General features: G+C 47.1%; 1 protein-coding gene across 4 annotated transcripts in view; it reads left to right on the forward strand.

The window, feature by feature from the left end:
* The window catches only part of PEMT (phosphatidylethanolamine N-methyltransferase), a 119,469-nt gene that overhangs the window by 87,082 nt on the left and 6,617 nt on the right, over window positions 1–25,770 (forward strand). For all 4 annotated transcript variants that reach the window (XM_084818169.1, XM_084818167.1, XM_084818168.1 and 1 more), the window contains 2 exons: window positions 7,229–7,340; window positions 22,330–22,404. In XM_084818169.1, the coding sequence (XP_084674295.1) occupies window positions 7,229–7,340; window positions 22,330–22,404 (187 nt within the window). The remainder of the gene's footprint in view (window positions 1–7,228; window positions 7,341–22,329; window positions 22,405–25,770) is intronic.

Consider the following 25,770-nt stretch of genomic DNA (forward strand, 5'->3'; position numbering starts at 1 on the left):
ACGGATCTCGCCCATCTTAACTAATTTAGACCTAAGAAGAGTATAAACTCTAGGCTTGTACTTTTCATCATACCCAGGAACAGCTCACTTCTCTCTCTAATTGTCAGACTAATGGAGAGTTTGGCAAAGTCAGAAGCTTGCTCACTTTTGTGGCCTCTTCCCTGGCCCAAATAAAAGATATTAGGCTCCTGTAGCTTTTGAATTCCTCCCCACCCCGTCTCTAATGGACCAACACAGCTGCCTGCAATTTTTTGAAAGAACAAAGCTAAGCAACTAGATTCCCCGTCCCCGTCCCACGCTCATGCCTTGTTTGCTTCTCCTTTCATTTCCCCCAATATGACATTAAAAGAATTGTATATTACTAGCTGTAAGTTCTAGAATCCAACGGGGAATAAGAGATGCAGGATGTACAGTTCTCAGACCGGGGTGGGGCGGGGGGGGAGCCTCCCTGATGCAGAGTACGCTGAAGAAGGTAATATTATAGGGAGGAGAAAGGCAATTTTCTTGCAACAATGGAATAATGACACTTCCGTTGAGAGCAAAAGGTCTCCAGCTATGTCGGTTGCATGTTGTTTGGGCTGCAGCAATCAGCAAGTTTAACATCGGTTAATCTATAAGAACGACAAGATTCTTATTGGGGTTTTCTTTTCCCAAATAGAAAGAGGGACAAGCTATGCCTTTCCCCACTCCTCCTTCCCTTCAAGCCAGCCAATTCAATATTCCTCAGGATTAATCATGGGGTTTGAACTGGGGAACCCATGAATGATGGGTCTGAAATACAAACCCCACCAGTTTGTAGAAAAGATGCCATGCATTTCAAGCAAGACCTTGACCCCTGTGAATTTGGGTCCAGCTCAAAAGAGGTTTTGCCTTAACCACTATCCAAGCTTCCCTGCCAGCCCCCAGCCCCTTCCCAAGAAAAAAGAGCCCTTGAGAAAGGAGGAGAAGGATTGCCAGTCACAGAAGAGGTCTTGACAGTTTCTCTTTAATATCATGGAGCAGAGGAACATCCATTCTGGTGGAGAATATGGGATTGTGAGTTTCCTCTGCCTCCCAAGTTGAGATGGAAGGCAAAGGAAGCAGAAGTCTCATATTGCCCATCAGTCATTTTTTACTGGCAAGCACGAGCTTGTTTCTCTTCCTCCTGATTCAATTCAGGAGGTGGGGAAACCACACATCCTATGATCCCCAGTAGACGATGACACTCCTGAGCATCATATCCTAACTGAGAATCCAGCAAACATGCTGGGGTATGGGTTATGGCAAGAAACAGTCCCAGCCAGGGAGACTCCCCCAGAGAGGAGTCAGTTTTACTGCACCCTTTTGATCTCCATCACTGCAAACCAAGGCGGGGGTTCCCTCTCATTTTCGGCCCTTCTCCTGACTTCTTGCCTTCCACAACTACCACCAGAAAGTGGATAGTAGAACCCAGTGGGGTCATCCCATTAAGCTGATTGGTGGGAGATTCAGGACAAATAAAAGATGTATTTCCAGCTGCACTGGCTACCAGTCCATCTCCGGGCCCAATTCAGAGTGCTGGTATTAACATTCAGAGCCCTAAACTACTTGAGGCCAGGTTGTCTGAAGGATCACCTCCTCCCATATGTACCTGCCCGGACCCTAAGATCATCTTCAGGGGCCCTTCTTTGGGAGCCCCTGCCAAAGGAAGGGAGGCAGGTAGCTACCAGGAAGAGGGCCTTTTCTGCTGTGGCCCCCCAGCTGTGGAATGAGCTCCCTAGAGAAATTCACCTGGCACCTACATTGTACTCTTTTCGGCACCAGGCAAAGGCCTTTGTATATTTCCAGCACTTTAGCACTCTAGTCTTTTAGCTCTGATGTTTTAAATCTGCATTTTAAATCTCTGCAATGCTGCTAGGTTTTATTCCGGTTGTACCTTTATATTGTAGTTTTAAACTTTCATATTTTACATTGTTTTATGTTGTCCTTTGTGGTTTTAATTTTTGTGAACTGCCCAGAGAGCTCCAGCTGTTGGGCGGTATAGAAATGAAAAAAGAAAAGAAAAAAGAACTCTTTCACATGCCATATAGGTAAGCTAAGGAATTTGCTGCCATGAGATGTAGTGATGGCCACCAACCTGGATGGCTTTCAAACGGGATTAAACAAATTCATGGAAGGTAATGCTATCCTGCTATTCGCTACTAGTCATGATGGCTATATATACCGATATATATATCTGCCTCTGTATACCAGTTACTGGGGAACCAGATTGGGAAGGCGCTATCACACCGATGTCCTACTTGTGGGCTTCCCATGGGCAATAGGTTGGCCTCTGTGGGAACTGAATACTGGACCACATAGGCCTCTGGTCTGATTCAGCACAGTTCTTCTTACGTTCTCATCTCCTCCTACCTGTTCCCTCCCTCAGCATTTGTCCCTGACGAATGTCCTGCTCGCCATCCCCAGGTGTGTCTGCCATTGCTGCTACTTTCCCCAAGATCCTAATGCCTGTAGCTTGAGTTGCTTCTCTGGTGTCTTCCCACTAGCACCAGCACCACCATGTGCTTCTTTCTGACGCTGGCCTCCAGAGCATTGGGTCTGTGGATCAAGCGTTCCGCAACCACCCATGAGCCCCGTCGGTTTGTCCGACCTTTCAGAGCCCTGTCGTGTACTTTCAACATACCGCTTTTTGCTTTCGATATACCTCTTTTTGGGGCCACGGTGGCTTAGTGGTTAAGATGCTGAATTGCAGACCGGAAGGTCAGCAGGACAGCAGTTCGAGACCCGAGTGCTGCGTGACGGAGTGAGCTCCCGTCTTCAGTCCCAGCTTCTGCCAACCTAGCAGTTCGAAAGCAAGAAATTGCAAGTAGATAAATAGGTACCACCTCGGCGGGAAAGGTAACAGCGTTCCGTGCACCTCGGTGTTCAGTCATGCCGGCCACATGACCACGGAAGCGTCTTCGGACAGCGCTGGCTCTTCGGCTTAGAAATGGAGATGAGCACCACACCCTAGAGTCGGACACGACTGGTCGGGGACACCTTTACCTTTATACCTCTTTTTGCTTTCAACATACCGCTTTTTTGCAAGCTGCTTTGAGTCTCTCTGATAAAAACAGAGTAAGAAGAATCATGCCCTTCTAAATAAAGAAAGAACAGAGGAAAGTGAACGACCTGTCTTGCAGGTGCCCCTGTAGGAGTTTTAAGAATTCTAAAGTGCTTTGGATATATGAGAAGTGCTTGCCGAAATTATGGTCTGGGAGTGAGTCACCTCAAACACAACCCAGTTCATTTTTCCACTCCCACACCATGAATTTGACACTTCTTTACAAAGCTGTCCACTGAGCCTTAATTAACATGAGCAAAGTGTTTTGAGCCTTAATTAACATGAGCAAAGTGTTTTGAGATTGCAGGCTAAAAGGACATCAGAGAGAGAACAAAGCACTATAATTTATTGGTATTACTACCTGGGTCAGGTCTGCCATTTCCTTAACCTCATGCTGTGCACAAAGAAAGAATAATAATAATAATAAAAAAAAAAGATTTGAACTTCCAAGAATGAATGGCTCTTTCTGTTATTTTCCCCCCCTCAGGCAGTTACCAAGTGGGATAATGACGCGGCAGAAAAGTTTCACCCGCTGGAACGATTATTTTCCGTTGCCTGGCAATCGCAGCAGCAGCCTGCTGAGTCACACCTAGATGGGTTGCATTGGTGTTGTATGTTGCCATTGGAATGTCCTAAGAGCCACCAACGCTGTTTGTTTCGCAGTGTTTGTGTGGATCGTTTTTGCTTTGTGTTTGGGGGTCTAACTGATTACTGTCTTGGGCAGTCTGCAAAGCTTGATTTGGCTTGAGAACCTTAAGGGCTGAGCCCCTGTGCTTGGTGTTTTCAGAGCCAGACCTCAGCTGCAGAAACTGTCAGATATGACATCCATCCAGTTCTATGGGCATATAAATTGGCAACAAATCCCCACCCCACCCAATTCTGTTCCTTTATTGTTCCTCTGGTTTGTTCTACTGTGCATTCCACTCCTTCTAAATTCTGGTTTAATTAGGGCAGTGTCTAAAATTAACTCTGGAATACAGCATGTACAGTTTGCAGCTTTCACTTTCCTCCATTTATTTTCATCTCTCCCGCTGCTCCCATCTTACCAACATAGAATCATAGAATAGTAGGGTTGGAAGGGGCCTACAAGGCCATCGAGTCCAACCCCCATGCATACCCCACATGCATGGATAAAACACTGCAAAAAAAGCCACCTTGGTGTAATCATTTGAGCTGCATAGTTATATATTTAGTACTATTTCCAGTACTATTTCCAAAGTTCAAGCTGTGATTGCTATTGCGTATGTAGCTAAAACTCCATGCACAAGAGGGAGACATCAGCAGCCTTGCAGAAGTACTAAAAAAATATTTAGCAAAAAAAGCTAAGGTGGAGGGAACCATAAAACCAGCCCAATGGGGACTGTGCATGCTTGGTGCTCATGCAATGCTGACTACAGTTGTGGGGGGCAGAAAAATGGAGCAATCCTGGAATGCAGTATCAGCAACCATGAACAGATGCATTCCATGCTGCAACATTTTATTACAGTTTCCACTTGTTTATGTGGAAAACATATATTTCTTATAAATACCCGTACTTCTCCTTTGGGGACAGGACAGGCAATACATTTAAGTAAGTATAAAGCCATCCCCTAGACTCACACAACTCCTTTTTAACATCTGTCCACATTCCCAGTAATTTTCCTAACCACTTTGATCTATTGCACAGGCCTGGCCTTCTTTCTGAAATGGACTTATTGTGTAAATCAGCAAGTTACTCTACCTTGCTGGCAACAGGTTATCTGAAAAGTTACGCTAAGCAAAAGATAGGTTTGCAGGGGGGACAGGAAAGGGTGAGAGGTTGCTCTGCAAGAGGTATGCGGTACACTTTAAAAAATCCAGCCCAGAAAAAAAGTAAACCTTACTCCCAGTAGGCTTTACAGAACAGAGAACCAGCGATTGGCATTTTTCATGGGGAAAACCATTAGTCAGCCAAACATCCCAGGTCTCTATCACAGGGCCGGCCCTTCCATTAGACAGAGTGAAGCAGTCACCTCAGGTGGCAGATGCTGGGAAGCAGCAGCAAGATGGTGAAGGAGAGAGCTGCAGGCCAGCTGGCTTGCCACCGTCCCACTGCTAGTGTTGAAGAAAGATTCAGCTGCCAGTCCAGTTGGAGTGTTTAGGTGGAATGGGGGAGAGCACCATCTTGTTCTTTGCCTCAGGCCGCAAAATGTCTTGGGCTGGTCCTGCTCAATGATCATAATCAAAAGAAAAGAAAAACCACGAAACTCACCTACGAAGGGCAAGCCGGCCTTGGCAAACCAAACTAGCTATGGCAAAGGTGGAGTGCTAAATATCAATGGCAGGATTGTAATTTCTTTGGAATCAGAGACCCTCCCATTCTGCTAGTCTGTATATACTTCCCTCTCCATAGGAGCATCCCACTCCATCAATAAGTACATAGAACAGCCTGTTGAAAGCCAGCGTGGTGTAGTGGCGAGAGTGTTGGACTGGGAGCCGGGAGATCCGGGTTCTAGTCCCCAGTCAGCCATGGGAGCTCACTGGGTGACTTTGGGCCAGTCACAGACTCTCAGCCCAACCTACTTCACAGGTTTGTTGGAGGATAAAATGGAGAGGCAGACGATTATGTATGCCGCCTTGGGTTCCTTAAGGAGGAAAAAAGGCGGGATATAAACGTAATAGACAAGCAAGCAAACGTTCTCTGTGTCATGTTCCTGCCTGACCAAGAAATGGAACCCAGGATGGGGCTGTGCAGATTAAGGGGCAGAGCTTTGTACCTAGGGAGCTGGTTTGGTTCCACATAGCCCCCACTGAGTTGTATGGGACAAGTGAGCAAGCTGTAATATGAAGCAGAGAAGAGAGGGAGAAGGGAGAAAAAGAACCGGGCACGGAGAGTGAGTTGGCAGAATCTAATTGCCGCTTCGGGGGCTCATGACTCAGCCACCTTCTGGAGAATTATCTCCAGAGGTTGGCATAGTAAACCAGGTGGAATGGATTTCTACATTCCAGTTAAGACCTGGGAATTATATTTTAGTGATCTGTATGCAAAAAGACAATCCGGAGCCCCGCTATTACAAACAGAAACAACAAATAATCTACCAGACTGGCCTCCTGTCTCCACCTCTGAAATTAGCAGGCTTATTTCTAAGCTTAAATTGGGCAAAGCACCCGGGAGTGACAGCATTCCACCTGAGTTGCTTAAGGCCAACATGGAGGGGTGGGCCCCGGTCCTAGCAGTCTTATTTACATGTATCAGTTGGTCAACACGTATAGCAGAGGACTGAGGCCTCGCCACCATCATTCCGATGTATAAAAAGGGGGAAAGATCGGACCCCGCTAATTACAGGCCTTTCTTCACACCATCCATAATTTTATAAACCTCTGCTATGTAGAGGGAGGACTGTAGCTCAGTGGTAGAACACATGCGAAAGGTTTAAGGTTCAATCCCTGGCATAAAACACATGTGAAATCAAATGCTAACATGCCTTAGGGGGAAACGACAACAGGGCAGGACAGACATGGAACATGAGTAGCTGCCTTATCCTGAGTCAGTCCGTTAGTCCATATAGCCCACTGTTGTCAAAACCGACAGGCAGCAGTTCTCCAGGGTTTCAGGCAGGAGTTTTCCCAGCCCTACCTGGAGATGCCAGGGATTGAAGTTTAGACCTTCCGCATGTGTTCTACCACTGAGCTGCAGCCCTTCCCGCTACGTATACAATTATGCATGGTGTGAAGAAAGCACCCCCACACCTCCCCAGTCTCGTAATATACTAGGACCCGGAGTCATCCCACAAAATTGATGGGCAGGAAGATAACAGGAGAAAAAGAAGGAAGGAATTCTTCATGCAAGATGACATTAATTCATGGAATATCACTGTGTGATGTGATATGAGGCTGACCTCTACCATGATGGCTTTAAAATTGGGAGGAGGCAAATTCCCAAAGGATGAGGCTATCCATGGTGATTCGCCATTATGGCTATACAGAACCTCCATGTTCAGAGGCAGTTGCTGAATGCTAGTTCCTGGGAAGCAAGAGTGGGAAAGAACTGTTGCTTTCAAGACCTGCTTGTTGGCTTCATGGAGGCATCTGGGTGGCCATGGGGCGAGGCGGAGAGGAGGAGGCAGCTGAGCCAGTTGGACCTTTACTCTGATCCAGCAGGGCTGTTCTTGTGTTAGCCTTACCCTTGTGCGTCTGTTTTCTTTATAGGTGACTACTTTGGCATCCTCAAGGAGGCAAAAGTGACGTGCTTCCCATTCAATGTCCTGGACAATCCCATGTACTGGGGCAGTACCACCATCTATCTGGGCTGGTCCATCATGTAAGTCCAGTGTTTTTGCTATCCTTGGTTGTTGCGTTGGGAGGGATTGTCCGTTTTGACAGGTGTTGTTGGCAGTTCCCCAAGCCTACAGAAGGTGCTGGGCAACTTCTGATCTGGGCGAGGGCGGGGGGTAACTGAACAGTGAGTAGAGAATTGATTGACAGCCAGGGCCAGAAAGGAACGGTGGGCGGAGTTACTGGCACCTGGGAAAAGTCAGTTATGTTGTTGTGTGTGTTATTTGTTCTATGCCATTACATGAATGGTTTTATATTTTATATAATGTATTTTAATGGTTTTTAATTTTTGTGAACTGCCCAGAGAGCTTCGGCTATGGGGCGGTATAGAAATATAATAAATGAAAGGAATGAAGTGAAATTAGAAGGATAGAGACAGTAGGGAAGAGATCAAGGAGAGAGTGAGTTGGGTTAGCGTGGAGAGAGACAGCATTGCTGTTCACACATGTGGCCGCCATTTTGAATATGCAGTCCCCCGCTCAAGGATTGTCATATCATGCGAACCTGGCGAGCGTGGGTTGCATGTGGGCTACATTTTCACCTTTAATGTGCACTGCTACGAAATCTGTTTTAGATATGGAGTGGTATACAAATATTGTAAATAAATAAATCTGCAATTTGGTGCCCGCAATGAGCTGAAGCATGTCATCAGAACCCAATCAGTGAGAGGAATGAGAGGCCGGGGTGGGTTAAATGAGTTGGTGGTTAGAATTAGAGACAGGGTGTGAATGACAAGAGACGGAGAGAAGTTATTGAAAGCAGAGATGCGATCTTAGGTTTTTAGACCCATTATTATGACTACTATTTATCACTTATTGTTTGTTGTGGATGTTTGACGTATTAATTGATGTAATATGTGTTTAACCTTTTTTAATACTTATGTTCTGATCTGGATGGATTTGAAAGTTGGCAAATCTCACCCCGCTGTATTAAGGACTTAAAAAGGAGAGTCCTGCTGCGCTCTGTGGTGAGTGGTGAGTGGTGGTGGCAGCAGGAAAAGTCTGGACCCGGTGGCCTCTAGGGGCCTTATAGGGCACCCCTACCGATGCCCGAGGAGGTTATTTGATTTCTCTCGTGTTCTGGTTCCAAGGAGGAGGGGCCTACGGGGCTCAGTGCAGCAAGACACCCGACCAAGGAGAGCCGCCACCGGGCATCTTGCTCCGACAAGCTCCAAGATGAGATTGCAGGTTCTTATGCCAGGATAGCCAGTGCCCCCTGTCAGCCTCCACCCCTTTCTTGCAGCTTGGACAGCCTTAAAGGGGCGGGCAGTGCGTGGGTCATGGGCTCTTGGAGAGAGGAAGGGGGGCCAGGCTCCAGGCCTGAATGCAGTCAGCTGACCTCTCAAGCCAATGGGGACATACCAGGCAGTATAAAGCCCTCACATCCAAGTCAACGCCTCAGACTGAGCAACACTTCTCGGCGAATAGCCACACAAGCTTCCTTGCCTCCTTGCCTCCATGTGGAATCCAAGCACCAGCCTGCCTTTGACCATGTCAACAGCCCCTGGACCTTTTCATGGTTGGCTGCCAGCACCTGATCCAGACTTCCCACCCTATCAGTGGGCTGTCCTGGACCTGGGCCAAGGGCTGACCTAAAGTTACAATAATGTACTGTCCTTAGCAACAGCATTGTAGTAAGGATGCTTCTGACACTGTGGTTTTGACAATGTGTATTTGTGTTCCCATGAGCCAAGATCCTGAAGGTTGGGTGAAATGTGTCTTTGTAGAGATGCATTGCATCTCCCCTCCTGGGGATCCAGGACCCTCCCCCCACATACACACCTCCTGTCATAACAATGGATATTTTTCTAGCCTGTAATAATTGCCATTGTCCCAACACAAAGTTAAATATATTTAATAAGTGCATTTAGGATCTTGGAATTGTTGTAGATCACAAGCTGAATATGAGCCAACCATGTGATGTGGCTGCAAAAAAGGCAAATGCTATTTTGGGCTGCATTATAGCTTCCAAATCACGTTAAGTACTAGTTCCCCTCTACTCAGCACTAGTTAGGCCTCATCTTGATTACTGTGTCCAGTTCTGGGCACCACACTTTAAGAAGGATGCAGACAAACTGGAGAGGGTTCAGAGGAGAGCAACAAAGATGATCAGGGGACTAGAAACAAAGCCCTGTGAGGAGAGACTGAAAGAACTGGGCATGTTGAGCCTTGAGAAGAGAAGACTGAGGGGGAAAAGGATAGCGCTCTTCAAGTACTCAAAAGGTTGTCACAGACAAGAAGGCCAGGTTCTCTTCTCAATCATCCTAGAGTGCAGGACACAGAATCATGGGTTCAAGTTACAGGACGCCAGATTCCGGCTCAACATCAGGAAAAACGTCCTGACAGTTAGAGCAATACGACAATGGAACCAATTACCTAGGGAGGTAGTGGGCTCTCCCACACGAAGGCATTCAGGATGAAGCTGGACAGCCATCTGTCAGGGATGCTTTGACTTGGATACCTACATTGAGCAGGGGGTTGGACTCGATGGTCTTATAGGCCCCTTCCAACCCTACTATTCTATGATTCTATAATAGAACTGTGTATGTGGTTGTTGGGTTTTATTCACTTTTACATCCACAGGTATAAAGTGGGAAGGTCTTAACTGCGGGGTCTCTGTTCTAGTCGAGAGCCTCGTGTGGTGCAGAGTGGTAGGCGGCAGTATTGCTACCGAAACTCTCTCCAGGACCCGAGTTCGATCCCAGCAGAAGCCGGGTCCTGGGTAGCTGGCTCAGGTCGACTCAGCCCTCCATCCTTCCGAGGTCGGTAAAATGAGTACCCAGCTTGCTGGGGGAAAGGTGGTCACGACTGGGGAAGGCAATGGCAAGCCACCCCGCTACAGTCTGCTACGAAAACGCCAGCGCAAGCGGCGTCCCTCTAGGGGTCAGCAATGACCCGGTGCTTGCACAGGAGGAACCTTCCTTTCCTCTGTTCTAGTCAACATGACAAGTGTTTGGGCTGGCCCTGCTTTGCTTGTTGATGATTCTAGTCACGAAGCACACCTGTTAAAGGAAAAAGCACCTTTCCCGTTGTGGAACTGTTCTCCAATGCTTTGTCTCCTAGGTCGATGTGTTCCCCATGGATAATGATAACACTAAGAGCCTTTTATTCATAATTTTCTGAATGCTGCACACAGAGCATCAAATTGACGTCCCCTTTTTACACAGCTGTAGGATCCTTCACACATGGTCAACTAGTAGCTAACAGTGGAAAACAGAAACTGACATTGCTTACAAGAGCTTCCCTCAGGCAAACTCTTCTAGGCCCTGTAGATCCGTTCCATATTTTTGCCCCAAAGAAGTATAAAATATTTGTGTGTATTTATCATGTACATCCAGAGAGCTCAATGTGGTATTGTTGTTGTTGTTTATTTGCTCAGTCGCTTCCGACTCTTCGTGACTTCATGGACCAGCCCACGCCAGAACTTCCTGTTGGCCGTCGCCACCCCCAGCTCCCCCAAGGACGAGTCCGTCACCTCCAGAATGTCATCCATCCATCTTGCCCTTGGTTGGCCCCTCTTCCTTTGGCCTTCCACTTTCCCTAGCATCAGCATCTTCTCCAGGGTGTCCTGTCTTCTCATTACGTGGCCAAAGTACTTCAGTTTTGCCTTTAAGATCATCCCCTCAAGTGATCAGTCTGGCTTTATTTCCTGGAGGATGGACTGGTCTGATCTTCTTGCAGTCCAAGGCACTCTCAGAATTTTCCTCCAGCACCACAGTTCAAAAGCATCTATCTTCCTTCGCTCAGCCCTCCTTATGGTCCAGCTCTTGCAGCCATAGGGGAATACCACTGCTTTAACTATGCGGACCTTTGTTGTCAGTGTGATGTCTCTGCTCTTCACTATTTTATCAAGATTTGTCATTGCTGTCCTCCCAAGAAGTAAACGTCTTCTGATTTCCTGGCTGCAGTCAGTGTCTGCGGTAATCTTTGCGCCTAGAAATACGAAGTCTGTCACTGCCTCCACGTTTTCTCCCTCTATTTGCCAGTTATCAATCAAGCTGGTTGCCATAATCTTGGCTTTTTTGAGGTTTAACTGCAACCCAGCTTTTGCACTTTCTTCTTTCACCTTTGTCATGAGGTTCCTCAGCTCCTCCTCGCTTTCAGCCATCAAAGTGGTATCATCTGCATATCGGAGATTGTTAATGTTTCTTCCAGCGATTTTAACTCCAGCCTTGGCTTCATCAAGCCCAGCGCATCGCATGATGTGTCCTGCGTACAGGTTGAATAGGTAGGGTGAGAGTATACAACCCTGCCGTACTCCTTTCCCAATCTTAAACCAGTCCGTTGTTCTGTGGTCTGTTCTTACCGTTGCTGCTTGGTCGTTATACAGATTCCTCCGGAGGCAGACAAGATGACTTGGTATCCCCATCCCACCAAGAACTTGCCACAATTTGTGATGATCCACACAGTCAAAGGCTTTAGAATAGTCAATAAAACAGAAATAGATGTTTTTCTGAAACTCCCTGGCTTTCTCCATTATCCAGCGGATATTGGCAATTTGGTCTCTAGTTCCTCTGCCTTTTCAAAACCCAACTTGTACATCTGGCAATTCTCGTTCCATGAATTGCTGGAGTCTACCTTGCAAGATCTTGAGCATTACCTTACTGGCATGTGAAATAAGTGCCACTGTTCGATAGTTTGAACATTCTTTGGTGCTTCCCTTTTTTGTTATGGGGATATAAGTGGATTTTTTCCAGTCTGGTGGCCATTCTTGTGTTTTCCAAATTTGCTGGCATATGGCATGCATCACCCTGACAGCATCATCTTGCAAGATTTTAAACAGTTCAGCTGGGATACCGTCGTCTCCTGCTGCTTTGTTATTAGCAATACTTCTTAAGGCCCATTCAACCTCACTCTTCAGGATGTCTGGCTCTAGCTCACTGACCACACCGTCAAATCTATCCCCAATATTATTATCCTTCCTATACAGATCTTCTGTATATTCTTGCCACCTTTTCTTGCTCTCTTCTGCTTCTGTTAGGTCCGTGCCATCTTTGTTTTCGATCATACCCATTTTTGCCTGGAATTTACCTCCGATGTTTCTAATTTTCTGGAAGAGGTCTCTTGTCCTTCCTATTCTATTATCTTCTTCCGCTTCCGCGCATTGCTTGTTTAAAAATAATTCCTTATCTCTTTTGGCTAACCTCTGGAATTTTGCATTTAATTGGGCATATCTCCCCCTATCACTGTTGCCTTTTGCTTTCCTTCTTTCTTGGGCTGCTTCCAGTGTCTCAGCAGACAGCCATCTTGCCTTCTTGGTTTTCTTTTTCTTTGGGACGTTTTTTGTTGCCACCTCCTGAACAATGTAGCGAACTTCTGCCCATAGTTCTTCCGGGACCCTATCTACTAAATCTAGTCCCTTAAATCTATTCTTCACCTCCACTGCATATTCATGAGGAATATTAGTGAGCTCATATCTAACTGATCTGTGGGTCTTCCCTATTCTCTTTAGTCTGATTCTAAATTGTGCAATAAGAAGTTCGTGATCTGAACTACAATCAGCTCCAAGTCTTGTTTTTACCGACTGCATAGATGTCCGCCACCTTTGGCTACAAAGGATGTAGTCAATCTGATTTCGGTGTCGACCGTCTGGTGAAGTCCATGTATAAAGTCGTCTCTTAGGTTGTTGGAAGAGAGTGTTTGTTATGCACAGTGAGTTGTCTTGGCAAAATTCTATCAGCCTATGTCCTGCTTCATTTTGTTCTCCAATGTGGTATATATAAGATTATTATCTGATTTTACCCTCACAGCAACTCTCTGAAGTGGTTTAGGTAGAGAGATGGGAGTGAGCCAAGGGCGCTCTCTCTGTCTCTCTCTCTCTCTCCCCTCCTTCCATCCAACACTTGTTCTGCCCCTTCTACACCTCTGTGTTTAATGGGCCTCTTTATCCAGTTTAACATGTTGTAAACGGGAGAGTGTACACACTGCAGAGCAAGGCATGGACATGTGTCTCTCCGGGTGGCATTGAGACCGTAACTCAGAGCAGTGGTGGCAGATCCGGCTCATATGACGCACTGTCTCTCTCGCACTCATCTCTGTGATTTTTAATAGGCTGCTAACGAAACTGTGTGACGACCTGACAGTGGTAATACATTACTCTCCATGAAATGGAAATGGAGCCAAGCAAAGCATCGAGGAGGTGGGATGGGGCCTGAGTGGTGCAAGAAGAGGTGCTTGTAAGAAGATTGAGGTTCAGTTCCTAAAGCTACCTCGGAAGTGGAACAATCCCAAATCCTGTTCCAAGAAGATACCAACTAGGAAACCCACATTCTGACCTTGTTTAGCCTAAGTTGTACACGAGAGCCTACATTTTTCTACCTGCCGTTTCCGCTGTGTTCCAAAGCATGTGTGCCTTTTGAGCGTGCTACATTTGTTGGCAGCAAGTTTCATAACGTAATTACATGTTGGCTCGTTCTTTTTTGCTGTCACCTGTTTTGTGCTTGTGACATTTTCCCTGTTGATTTTTAATCATGCCCGGATACTTGATTTTAACCATCCCCAGAAATCCCCTCAGAGTGATGCTACATCAGGGGTGTTGAATCTCTTTCAGCCTGAGAGTGGAATTCAGGTTTGGAGAAGCTGGGGGGGGGGGGGGCTGAAAGCAGTTTACAATGAAATCCAGGTAAAACCAAAGTCAACAGGAAGAGCAATAGGAACTAGCAACAGAAGACAAAGAAAGGGCTTAACCTGCCTGCAGAACACCAGAAGGGGCAGGACCATAACACATCCCACGGAAGAGTATTCCAATCCACTGGAGCAGCAACCGAGAAGGCCTTGCTTCCTGTGTTGGGAATTGAAGCTAGGTCTCCTCTGCTGATCTTAAACGATAAAGAGGCATATGAGAGTAGTTACTTCCTGAGCAAATGCATATAATATTCATTATAAATTAATCCTTCCACTTATTTTAAAAAGAAGTATTCAAAAACAGTTGCAAAACTGCTCCGAGGACATAGGGAAAGGGTCTTTGTGACATTGCAGGTATTAGCCAATCAGTACCACCCACAGCCGTTTTTGCTCCAACTTTGCAGAACCATTTTTTTTTTTGTCTTAAGCTTAGAGACAAAAAGGTACATTTGGACAAAACACAGCAAGGGCACTTCCAAACTGGCCCCACTGATGTAGAACTGTTCCTTCTTTCTTCACCCAGCATCATGCTGCTATCATCGGTAACCTGCCCTCTGCTTTCTAATGCGATTCTGTTACAAAACAGGGCAGGCAAGCAATACATCCCATCTCAGGGGCTGCTCATCTCATCACCGTCGCCATGACATCCGAACACCAAGGCTGTTTCCTTCCACTCCATGAGAACATGTTCTGTATGACCTCATGAAAGGGACCCAGGGAACGTATCAGATTTCCTAGGCTTAAGCTCAGCAAAAAGCACCAGCAGGGTGGAGGGTGGAGAGACTATAACAAGAATTCTCCCCTTCCTAATGTTGCAAAGTCAGGGCTGAACAGAACACATTTGGTTGTTGCGTTTACCCCACCTAACCAAACTTTGCAAACTTTGCAAGGGGATTGTTACAGTACTTCACTTTTAAAAATGGATAACTATGTTTAATAGACATGGCCCTTAATTCTTTAATTGCTATTTGTTGTTTATTATTGGTTGATTGATACAGTTTATGAGTCACCTTTCTGTAAACCACCTGAAGCAATGTATGGTATGAACAATCAATTAAGGCACAGCAGTTCTTAGAAAATATAATAAAGTGACATTTTAAAACTACCAGCTTTTAAAACTCAGTAGCAATAAAATACCCATTTAGAATGAGATTCAGCTTTGCCCTTTTGCTATATTTCTACACACAGACCCCTTAATTCAGAAAGCCTTCTTAAATAAGGCATGTTTTAAACAAGGTTAGAACCTGGCATACTTCAGGGATTAGAGAGTTCCGCAGGGCGCGTGCCGCAAGGATGTGCTTTGTGCCTTTACTGTTGGAACTTCAGTGAAGGAGGCTGCAGCAAGGGAGGCCTCAGCACCCTGTTTGAGGGGACAGAGAAGTGTGGAAAGGAGGAAATTATTTATTTATTACATTTTTGTGCCAACCAACAGCCGAAGCTCTCTGGGAGGTTCATGATTGAAATAATAAAATACAACATGATAAAATACAATATAAAAGCTTTAAAACTACAGCATAAAATAAAAATAATACTCAAATAAAACTTTTTATCCCATCCTTCAGCCAAAAAGGCTCTCAGGCTGGCTTACAAAGAGAAGAAATGAGATAGCCCCTGCCTGCAGACTTGCAAACTAAAAGGCATGACACAAAAGGAAAGGGGATGTGGGCGGGGGGGGGGAGCAAATTCAGGCTCTAGTTGCAAAAGTTCTTGTGGCACCACATACATACATACATACATACATGCACGATGCCACCCTACTGTTGTAGGTCCATTTGCAACCTGGGGGAGGGGGCATTTTGGTTTTTGGTCAGGGTGAATTTAGAGGGTGGTGGGTGCAAAACATATCAGCACTCCCCTGGGCTCCTAACTGCGGCCAGCTGCTATTTTGCTGCCCCCAGAGCTCCCCTCAGAGCAACTCTGTGTCATGACAGAGCATCACACAGACCCTTGAAACATGCTCCCTGTGTCAGGATCGGGCCCAGCATCTCTGCAGAGGCCTTTCGAGAGGCTGTGGGAATGGACTCAGAATCTGATGAGGAAGGCTGCGAAGAGGTGGGGGAGGGACCAGAGATGCAAGGACACAAAGACAGAGAAGAATCTGTCCAGGTGCAAGGTAATCAGTTGGAGCAAAGCCCGACCATAACCTCTCCATGACAGACACAAGGATCAGACATCGGGCCGAGGAGGAGGAACAGCTTCAGGAAGTAAGGTGTTCTACATGCTTGGCCCATCACAAGAGGTCTCTAGGGAAAGACACCCCCCCCCCCCCGAGGGTGGGACTGGAAAAGCCTCTCAGGATCTATCCTGCAGATTGGCACCAGATTCGCAACAGCTTCTATCCTAACCTTAGTGCATCCATCAAAGGGATCTTCAGGTCATCCATGTAGTACTGTGTCAGCTTAATCAGGGATATTAGTGTTAGGTTGCTGTAGGACAACCAAGTCTGTAACTTGAACCACTGTTAGATTGATTGATTCGCATAATAAAGCCTATTTACTTGGAGATTGGCTTTTTTGTTTGACTATAAACATGCCAGGAGGGCCCAGCACTTGACACCCTCGACCCCTGAAATCTGAAAGTAGGAGGCATTTTACCCCCTATTTACATCTGAAACACCCCCCCCTTCAAAATCTCACCACTGACCTGTGGAGTGGTCTGCCTCTGAGGGTGGTGGAATCTCCTTCAGAGGTTTTTAAGCAGAGGCTGCCCATCTAGCAGGGGTGTTGAAGTACTGGATTCCCTGCATTGGCAGAGGGTTGGACTAGATGATCTCTGAGGTCGAATTCTGTGGTTCCATGACTCTATAACTTCTGAAAAAAAGTTTTGAGCCTACCTTTAGGTATGTGGTTGCTCTGCATTATGGGTCTGATATGAGCAACTGTTCATCAAATCTCTACTCGTTGTTCTAGCCAATCAAAACTCATTTAGACCAGCTGCTTACCTGGCTATTTTTGCTTCTGCTGCTTAGTCTTATTAACAGCACCTGGTGTTCAAATGTTTCACCGTTTTCCACATCATCCCACGGCACCCAATGCATTGTTAGTGTGACTTTTATGCTCTGCCACCTCCTTGCATCAGCACCCCCAGCAGTCACCAAGCGCTACCTGATTTCTTCTTAGTCATCAGCATTCATTTGTCCTCTGCACAGTGACCCATTTCTGAAGGAGCTAACTCAGCGCTGGCCTGAGGGGAGGCATTGATCAAGTTTTCCTCTGATCAAAACAATGCTCGAATTGGGTTTAGACACAAGAGCCGTCATCGACTGGTGCTTGATCAAAGAAAGACGCACATCATGTTGAGATTAAATTTAAAGTCAGGCAAGGGGGAAAGTTTCTTCCAAAACTCTGGTAAAAAGTGGCTGGCTTCCTGAAGAAGCTGGCTTATGCCAGGTCAGACCATCTAGTCATCTTGCTCAGGTTTTTTACTCTGAATGGGCAGCAGTTTTGCAGGGTCTCCGAGAGAGGTCTTTCCTAACAATTGGTACCTGATCATATTCACTGCAGTTGCTGGGGATTGATTGATTGATTGATCGATCGATTGATTGATTGACTTCAGTTCTATACCACCCAATAGTCGAAGCTCTCTGGGTGGTTCACAACAAATAAAACCATAAAATACAAGACGATAACATAAAATATAAAAGTTTAAAACTACAGTATAAAAAAATAAAAATATTAACCAAATAGAACAGTGGTTCTCAACCTTCCTAATGCCGCGACCCTTTAATACAGTTCCTCATGTTGTGGTGACCCCCAACCATAAAATTATTTTCGTTGCTACTTCATAACTGTAATTTTGCTACTGTTATGAATCATAATGTAAATATCTGATATGCAGGATGTATTTTCATTGTTACAAATTGAACATAATTAAAGCATAGTGATTAATCAACCCCCACCCAAGAAGAGACAGGGCTCCTTTAGCCCATTAACACCCCCTTCACCCCTCACTGCCCAGCCCACCCCATAGGGACTAGCCTCTGCTTCCCACAACCCCACATAGGGCTCCTCTCCCAGGTCGTTTTGCCCATAAACACCCCCTTCACCCCTCACTGCCCAGCCCATCCCATAAGGACAAGCCTCTGCGGTCCACGACCTCCAGGTCCTCGCCCAGCCTTCTGACCCACCCCATATGCTTTTGCGCTGCGCCCTTCTTCCACACACCCTATAGGCCTCCCTTAGCCCATATAAAAATGCCCCCTTCACACACCCCCACAGTCCAGCCCACTCCTCAGGGGCAGGCCTGTGCGCGGTGCGCCCCAACCCCACAGTCCGCCTGCCCCCCGCGGGGTGCTTCGCAGCTGCCCTTCATCCCTATCTCAGGGATCCCCGAACCCACGCAGGGGCCCCGTCTCCTCCTCACTCCACAGCGCAACCCAGCCCACTCCACAGCATCAGGCCTCGGCTTCACACACCGTCCTCACGACCCGCGGCGACCATCGCGGCCCATCTCCCCTCACCCTCCTGGCTTGCGGGGGCCACCCTCCGCCCACAGCATCCAGGCCTCGGCTCCCTTCTCTCCCCACATCCCCCAATAATTCGGCGTGCAGCTCTGGACACCGCCCTTCCCTCCCGCCGTCCCTCGTGTCATGGAGATCTTCCCTCGCCCTCCCATAAGCGGCGACCCTTCGGCCGCTCTGCCTCCCGCCATCTCCGATTTCTCCACACGCCATCCTTGCCTACCCCACGGCGGGCGGCCGGGCCTAGCCAGGCCTTGCAGGCGGCGGACACAGATACGCCAGCCCTGCCTGGCTCTCTCCTTGCGCTCTTACCGCTTAGGCCGCCGCTGCTTCAGCAGCCCCCCAGCCAGCCACACGCACTTCGTGGTCCGGCCTCCCTGGGGCGGAGCATGCCGGACCCCGCCAGCCAGTCACCCCCATAAGGGGAGCCGCCACCATCGGCGCTGGAGCCTCTGGGTCTCCCTTCCCTCTTCGCCTCCTTTTCTCTCGCCTCCCTCACCCGGAGCCTCGCAAAGGTGGTAGATTCTATCTAGCGTATCTGCATGTGTGCGGACCCGCCTGGAGACGGATAGAGGAGCGGTGTCTCGGTTCCTAAATATGTGTTTTCCGATGGTCTTAGGCGACCCCTGTGAAAGGGTCGTTCGACCCCCAAAGGGGTCGCGACCCACAGGTTGAGAACCGCTGGAATAGAACCTATCAGCAGTGCAAAGATTTAAAAAACAGTACCAGATTAGAAACAGAACCCAAAAAACTAAAATGCCTGGGAAAATAAAAAGGGCTCCACCTGGCGCTGAAAGGAACACAATGTAGGTGCCGGGTGAGCCTCTCTGGGAAGTTCATTCCACAACCTGGGTGCCACAGCAGAAAAGGCCCTCTTCTCAGCAGCCAGTGACGCCCACCTCACTTCCTTTGGCGGGGGCTCCTGGAGAAAGTCCACTGAAGCGAGTCTTAGGGTTCAGGCAAGTATATATGGGAGGAGAAAGTCTTCAAGTTATCTGGCCCCATGCCAGGATTGAAGCTTCAGAATGCAAAACAGGAGTAGTGTCTCTAACCAGAGCTTAAATGGCTGCTATTTGTTTTCATCTGAAGGTGTCACTTTGATATGATGTTCCTCTCTGATGCCATGGCTAAAAAATGGAAATGTTTGTAGCAGATATTGACCTCTGTAGAATGAAAGCTGTCTTATTTATTTAGAGTGTGTTCAGAACCATCAAGGTGAGAACTAGGAACTCTCTCCTCTGTGTATGGTTGTCAAGATACTGGGATTGCTGTTCGGGACATCTTCTTGGGCAGCAGGGGTGTTACTAGACCTGGTCTCATGGATCCCTGTCTCTGATCTATTCCACAGAGCTCCGAGTGTCCATTGATGCCAATGGAAATTTGTTTTCCCAGCTTAAATATCATGCAGTAAACATGCAAAAATAGAAAACAATTTAAACTGCTAAAAGAAATTTCAGTAAAATACTAGACCTGTTCAGACAGCTGGCATAAATGTGCCATCATATGCCATTGGTGTGCTATGGTCCATGGGGTCACGAAGAGTCAGAAAAGGTGGGATATAAATGCAATAAAATAAAAATACAAATAAAATAAATTAAATTAACGACTGAAGAAGAGGACAGTCTTAACCTGGTGCCAAAAGGGTGAATGTTGACACCAGGCAGGCCTCAGTGGAGAGATCATAATCAGGGGGCCACCACTGAAAAGGCCCTCTCTCTTGTTGCCACCTTCTGAGCCTCCCTTGGAGGCAGCTCTCAGAGGAAGGCCCCAGATGTTGATCAAATGCCTAGCAACACCCTCTGCTGGGCAGTACAAGATTCCCAGTTTCCTACACTGATTTTTCTCCTACAAGTGAACTTGACTTATTCACACCCTCGTGGTTATACACAGCAGATGTATCACAAGCAACCCAGATATTGGTTCAGTTCATCAGTCTTGCCCCACCCCAGGACTTCAGGCAAGTTATCTGCCTTTTTATCTTTTCATCCCTCCCCTGCCCACCTTTCTAAAGTGCTGCGTGTACATTGATTAATTTAAATTTTTGTTCATTGCCTTATTATTAGCATAAACTCCCCTGGGCTCTCCTCAGACCACCTTGGAAATGAACCACTTTAGTTTCCTCCCCTGGCCTGAACCAACCCTATGGTCATCATCTAAGGTCCTCCATCAAGTGCCTTCTCCAAGGGAGGCTCAGAAGGCAGCAACAAGGGAGAGGGCCTTCTCGGCGCTGGCCCCCAAATTATAGAATGATCTCCCCAATGAGCCCACCTGGCACCAACATTGTTATCTTTTCAGGGCCAGGTTAAGATCTTCCTCTTCTCTCAGGCATTTGGCAGCATATGATGAGGTTTTTAAACAGGTCTTGGATTTTTCTTATTGTTGATAGTTTGAAAAATGTTTTAGATATCTGTGTGTGTCTTGTGTATGCTGTTTGTTTGTATGTTTGTACGTAAATGGTTTTAAAATATATATTTTTAAGGTTTTTAATCTTTGTAAACTGCCCAGAGAGCTTTGGCTATTGGGTGGTGTAGAAATGTAACAAATGAAATGAAATGAAAAAAAAGGAAATAAATTGGTTCAGTTCCTGAGCCAATCCAAGCAGCTCAGGAAATAGATCCTCCCCCCTCCACCAGGCCCAGTGCACCCTGCCTACCCTTCCCTTTACTTAACTGCAAGTGGAGAGTGCAGCAGTAGCAGCTGTGGAGGTGGGGAGAAGGAAGGATTTCTACCTTTCCATTCTCCTCCTTCTCCATCATCCTAACACACTAGATGGGGTCACACAACACAACAAGCCAGAGTATGGTTTGAGTGTGGATTGTCATTGAATTGTGGGTTGTTGTGTTCTGTTAACAACCCACAAACAACCCACGAAGAGAATCCATGGTTTGTTGTTGGGTTGTGAACTGTTGGTTGTTCATGGTTAACAAACCATAGTTTGTTGGTGCAGCTGGGTTCACACAACACAACAACCCATAATTCAACAACCCACAGTTCCACAAGAACCCACACTCAACCCGTACTCTGACTGATGTGAACTAGGTCACTGTCTTTTCAGTCCTTACACACTTCCTTCTCCCCACTCTCCAAACTTTGCTACTACCACCTTCAGGTAAATAAAGGGAAGGGTGGGAAAGATACTTTGGGGGAGGTGGAGAGAGGGAAGCCAGGCATCCTTCTCCTCCAAACCAGAGAAACGTTTGGGGGTCAGAGGGCCCTTTTAAGAACTCCAAGAGTTTGTTTCCGAGCCAGGTTTAGGCAAGTTTCATCAGCATCACTAAGAATCAGGAAGATACATCTGGGGCCCATAAAAAGATATTCCTTGGGCCCATAGAAAGAAATGTGGAGGGTGAGGGGAGAATGGGAAGCTATTTCCGCTTGAGCCTAGGCTTCCTTCTGGATCGGCACAGCATGAGCATTTTGACATTGTGAATCTCCTTTCCCTCTTCCTCTTTGGCCTACATTTCTGCCCTGGGTGGTCGGGAGCTTTCTTGTCAATTGTGGTGACTCTTTGCACTGGTCTTATGTAACCATATTTTCAGCATTTAAGTAGCCTACATAATCTCCAGACTTCGCCTCCTTATTCTGACTTCTGCGAGTGAAATCGCATCATTTAACTTCACGAAAAGAGGACAACCCAATTAGGGGAAGAGGCTGTTTTTGCCAAGAGACCAGCAACGTTCGCCAAGAAGCCTTTGCCAGGTGGGGCGGGGCGGGTGGGGAGGGAAGAGATCACAATGCAAGAACAAAGCTGAAACTTTGGGAGTCCTTCAGGGGATGAGCACACCGACTCCCCATCCCGCTGACTCAACTCCAAGTTACATATGACCAGAAAATGGCAGTACGAAAGCACTTACCTTTTCCCCCCTTTGTTGTCTTCCTTCTTTTCAAACCAGGCATGCAAGCCCAGCTGGTCTTGTCCTAACGGGGGGGGTGGCACTGTGCTACACAATTGCGTTGCACTACGAAGGGTGAGTACTTTGGGGCTTGGCACAAAAAATGCTAGAAATGCTTTCCTTTCAGAGCACGGTGCTAAGGAAAGAAGCTTTTCCAGTTACCCTATGGTGTGTGTGTTTTCCCCATGACTTAATAGCAAGCTGGCTTACAGTGAGTCAGACTAATTGTTCACCTCGCTCAGTATTGTCTGCTTTGATAGATAGTAGCTCCGGTGGGGGCTGGTGGCTCCGATGCCCAGTGGGGCGGCAAATCTGCTCCGGGTTGCAGTCAGAATTCTAAAGGAGCTCTCCAAGGTGCTGAAGCTTGGTGAAGAGACTGGCCAAATCCTGATCAAATAACAGTCAAGCAATGACAGCATCCACTTACCAAAACAGTAGCAACGTGCTGGGAGTTGTAGGACTTTTTCTGTCTAAACATGCATAGGATTGCACACTTATAGTAATGAGAAAGACAGCAGGTTTTTTTTAGAAGACCTTGGAGGTCAGTTGTTCCCAGCTTAGAAGTTTTCTGGAGCCCCGTTCTGGGTCACGATGCCATAGCTCAGCGGTAGAGTCCCTGCTTTGCACACAAAAGGTCCGAGTTCATTCCCTCCAGGTAGGGCTGAGACAGACTCCTGTCTGAGATCCTGGACCTGACTTATGGGAGTTGTAGTCCAATGCATCTGAAAGGCACCAGGTTGGAGATGGCTGCTGTAGACAATACAAGCTACCTTGTATTGCCAATTACCAAATATTTGCATAGCCTATCGCGTGAAAAAGCAGAGATGCAAATGGCGTCCAGTACACCATTTGCGGCCGTAAAGGTCTTAGTTTAAGCTAAATGCAACTATTTACGGCCGCATTTACCTTAAACTAAGACCTTTACAGCTGAAGAAGGCGTACTGGACGCCATTTGCGTCCGCATTCAATCTCCCTCAGCCAGCAATACAGCAATGGCGGCTGTATCGCTGGGGCTTCAGAGCTGGCCAGTGGCTCCACGGAATCGCCGCGGAGCCAGCTGGCCAGGATTCCGGGGGGAGGAACGGATCGCCTTCCCCCCCGCAGGCGGATTCCCCCCAGAGCAGCAGGTAGGAAATCTGCCCATTCCTACTTCCACGTCCTGGATCAAGGGGGTGTCACTCCGACCGTAGGGCTCTTTGGAGACAGCAGGGGGGGGTGCATCTGTTACCCTGAGACCTATAGGCAATGCCAGCTCCAGGTTTTGGAGGGCCTTTGGGCAAGGGACCCTCCATGGGCCCCACCAAGGTTCCCCTCATGTCCTGGACCCCCTGAGCAATCTCTTAAGGATCTCTTGCCTCCTTAAGAGTCCCACCTTCCTTCTTTCAAACTTCCCCTTCCCAGTAATGTGGGGTTTAGACTATAGATGTGGGGTGACAGACACTCTAGACATTTGGGATTTAACCACAACAGTTTACTGGTAAATTAAAGCAAACAAATTACAACTACAGGTATTTACACAATAAAGCTGAGTGATACAGAAGGCATTAAAAGAAAATAAAAGTTGCAAAATGCAAGTTCCTTTACCCTAGCTGCACTTAGACTTTTACAGGCTGCTTCTTCCTGCTCACTCTTCTTCCTGCTCTCACTTCAGGCTCTAGCTGTCTCTCTGCTCTTCCTGACTCTCTCTTTTGCTCTGGCTGCAGCCTGGTCTTTCTGATTCTCACTGGCTCGCTCCCTCTCTTTATATACCCTCCTCCCACAGAAACAAAAGTACTGCTTCAAACATGTAAAACTGAAACTTAACTGGAGAAATGAAACTGACACTTAACTGGAGAGATGAAACTATTCCTCTCAGGGTTACCCCCTCCCAACAGACCTGTGGGCCTGACCTTTTTTCTTTTGCCTCTGTAGGCCTCAAACCTTCACAGGCCCCCTCCCTCAGTGAGCCCACTTTTTACTGCCATTGTCAGCAGCTGCTCCTCCTCCTCTTTCCCATCGTTGCTCCCACTTGCTTGCTTGACAGGCAGAGAGCCAGGGAGCAAGCAGGCTGTGGCATCTTCTGCTCCTCCTTCTCACCACCACTGTTGTCTGGGCTGGAGCAAGAGGCAGGCGAACAAACAGGTTTCAGTGGTGAAGAGGAGGAGCAAGTCCAGGGGACTCTTGTCAGTGGGCCCCTGCTGGGGTGTGGGCCCTCGGCAGGTGCCCAGCCATGCCTACCTTTAAGGCTGACCCTGCCTTTGGCCATCTGACGCAATAAAAAAGCTAGGCCACCACCTACACAAAGGCATCCTTGACTATGGAATATTTTGGCCATGGTCAAACAGGTGGTCAATTGGCCAGTTCAGCTTGGCAATATTTGACCAGTGAATTGACTGCTGTCCCACCCCTGCCAAGAAACATTTTGTACTCTGTAAGGTCCATATACAAGTTTCCATCTGGTACCCACACATGCATTGAGACAGCTTTTCCTGGCTGCATTAATTATATGTTTGCAACTCTAGATGGTTCCAGTTCATTCGTTGATTCCAATGTGATCTGTGAAAAGGAAGGGGGAGGTTTAACCCTGCTTTCTCTCAGACACATGGAGAAGCCCTGATGTGGGAATGTTTCATAGGTTTAATTATGTGCTAGGAAAATGCTGATCGTTCTGACAAGCATGACCAAGATGAGGCCCATATACTGCAATGGATCCTGGGTTGGGAGAGGAGGGGCATATCATGCCTGTTGTGCCCCCTCCCCCAACAGTCTTGCCGATGGCATCTGGTTTATGTTCACACACCAGGATGCTGCATCTGCTAAAAACAGAGAATGTTGCTATACATTTAGCTAGGGATGCACAGATTTTGTTAAATCCATTCCATCTCTGTTTCATGGATTGTCAGGCATCTTTCTGCTTTCATCCGCTCATTGACGGAATCGGATATTTTTAAGGGATTTATGAGAATTTCATTCCACTTGCGCTAATGCACCTTAGCACTAATTTGCACTTACGCTGATGTGCATTCACACAAGTATGCATTAGTGCCAGTGTGCATTAGCACAAGTCCAAATTAACAGTAATGCGCATTGGCACAAGCGCAAATTTGCACTAATCTCCCTAGAAATTTTTAAAAATGGACTGCAAGTCTGTGGAATCCGTGCAACTCAGAAAAAGCTGGTCTGATGAATAATCCACAGGTCAGATTCATAGAAATTCAAAATCATTTGAATCTGTTGTAGATTTCTCTGACATCCTATTCTTAGCTCCACCCTGGGTTCCATTCTTGGTCACACTAAATTGGAACTTTTATATTGCTAGTCAATGACCAGGAAAATTTGTGGGTGTTGGGGATGAGCCATTGCTCAGGGTTTTGCATGCAGGAGGTCTCAGGTTTGATCCCCAGCATCTCCAGGTAGGGCTGGGAAAGGCTCCTGCCTGAATCCCTGAAGAGCTGCTGCCAG

This window comes from Heloderma suspectum, chromosome 12 (assembly GCF_057233095.1).
Source record: "Heloderma suspectum isolate Gila_16-S chromosome 12, 16-S_ref, whole genome shotgun sequence".
NCBI lineage: Eukaryota > Metazoa > Chordata > Lepidosauria > Squamata > Helodermatidae > Heloderma > Heloderma suspectum.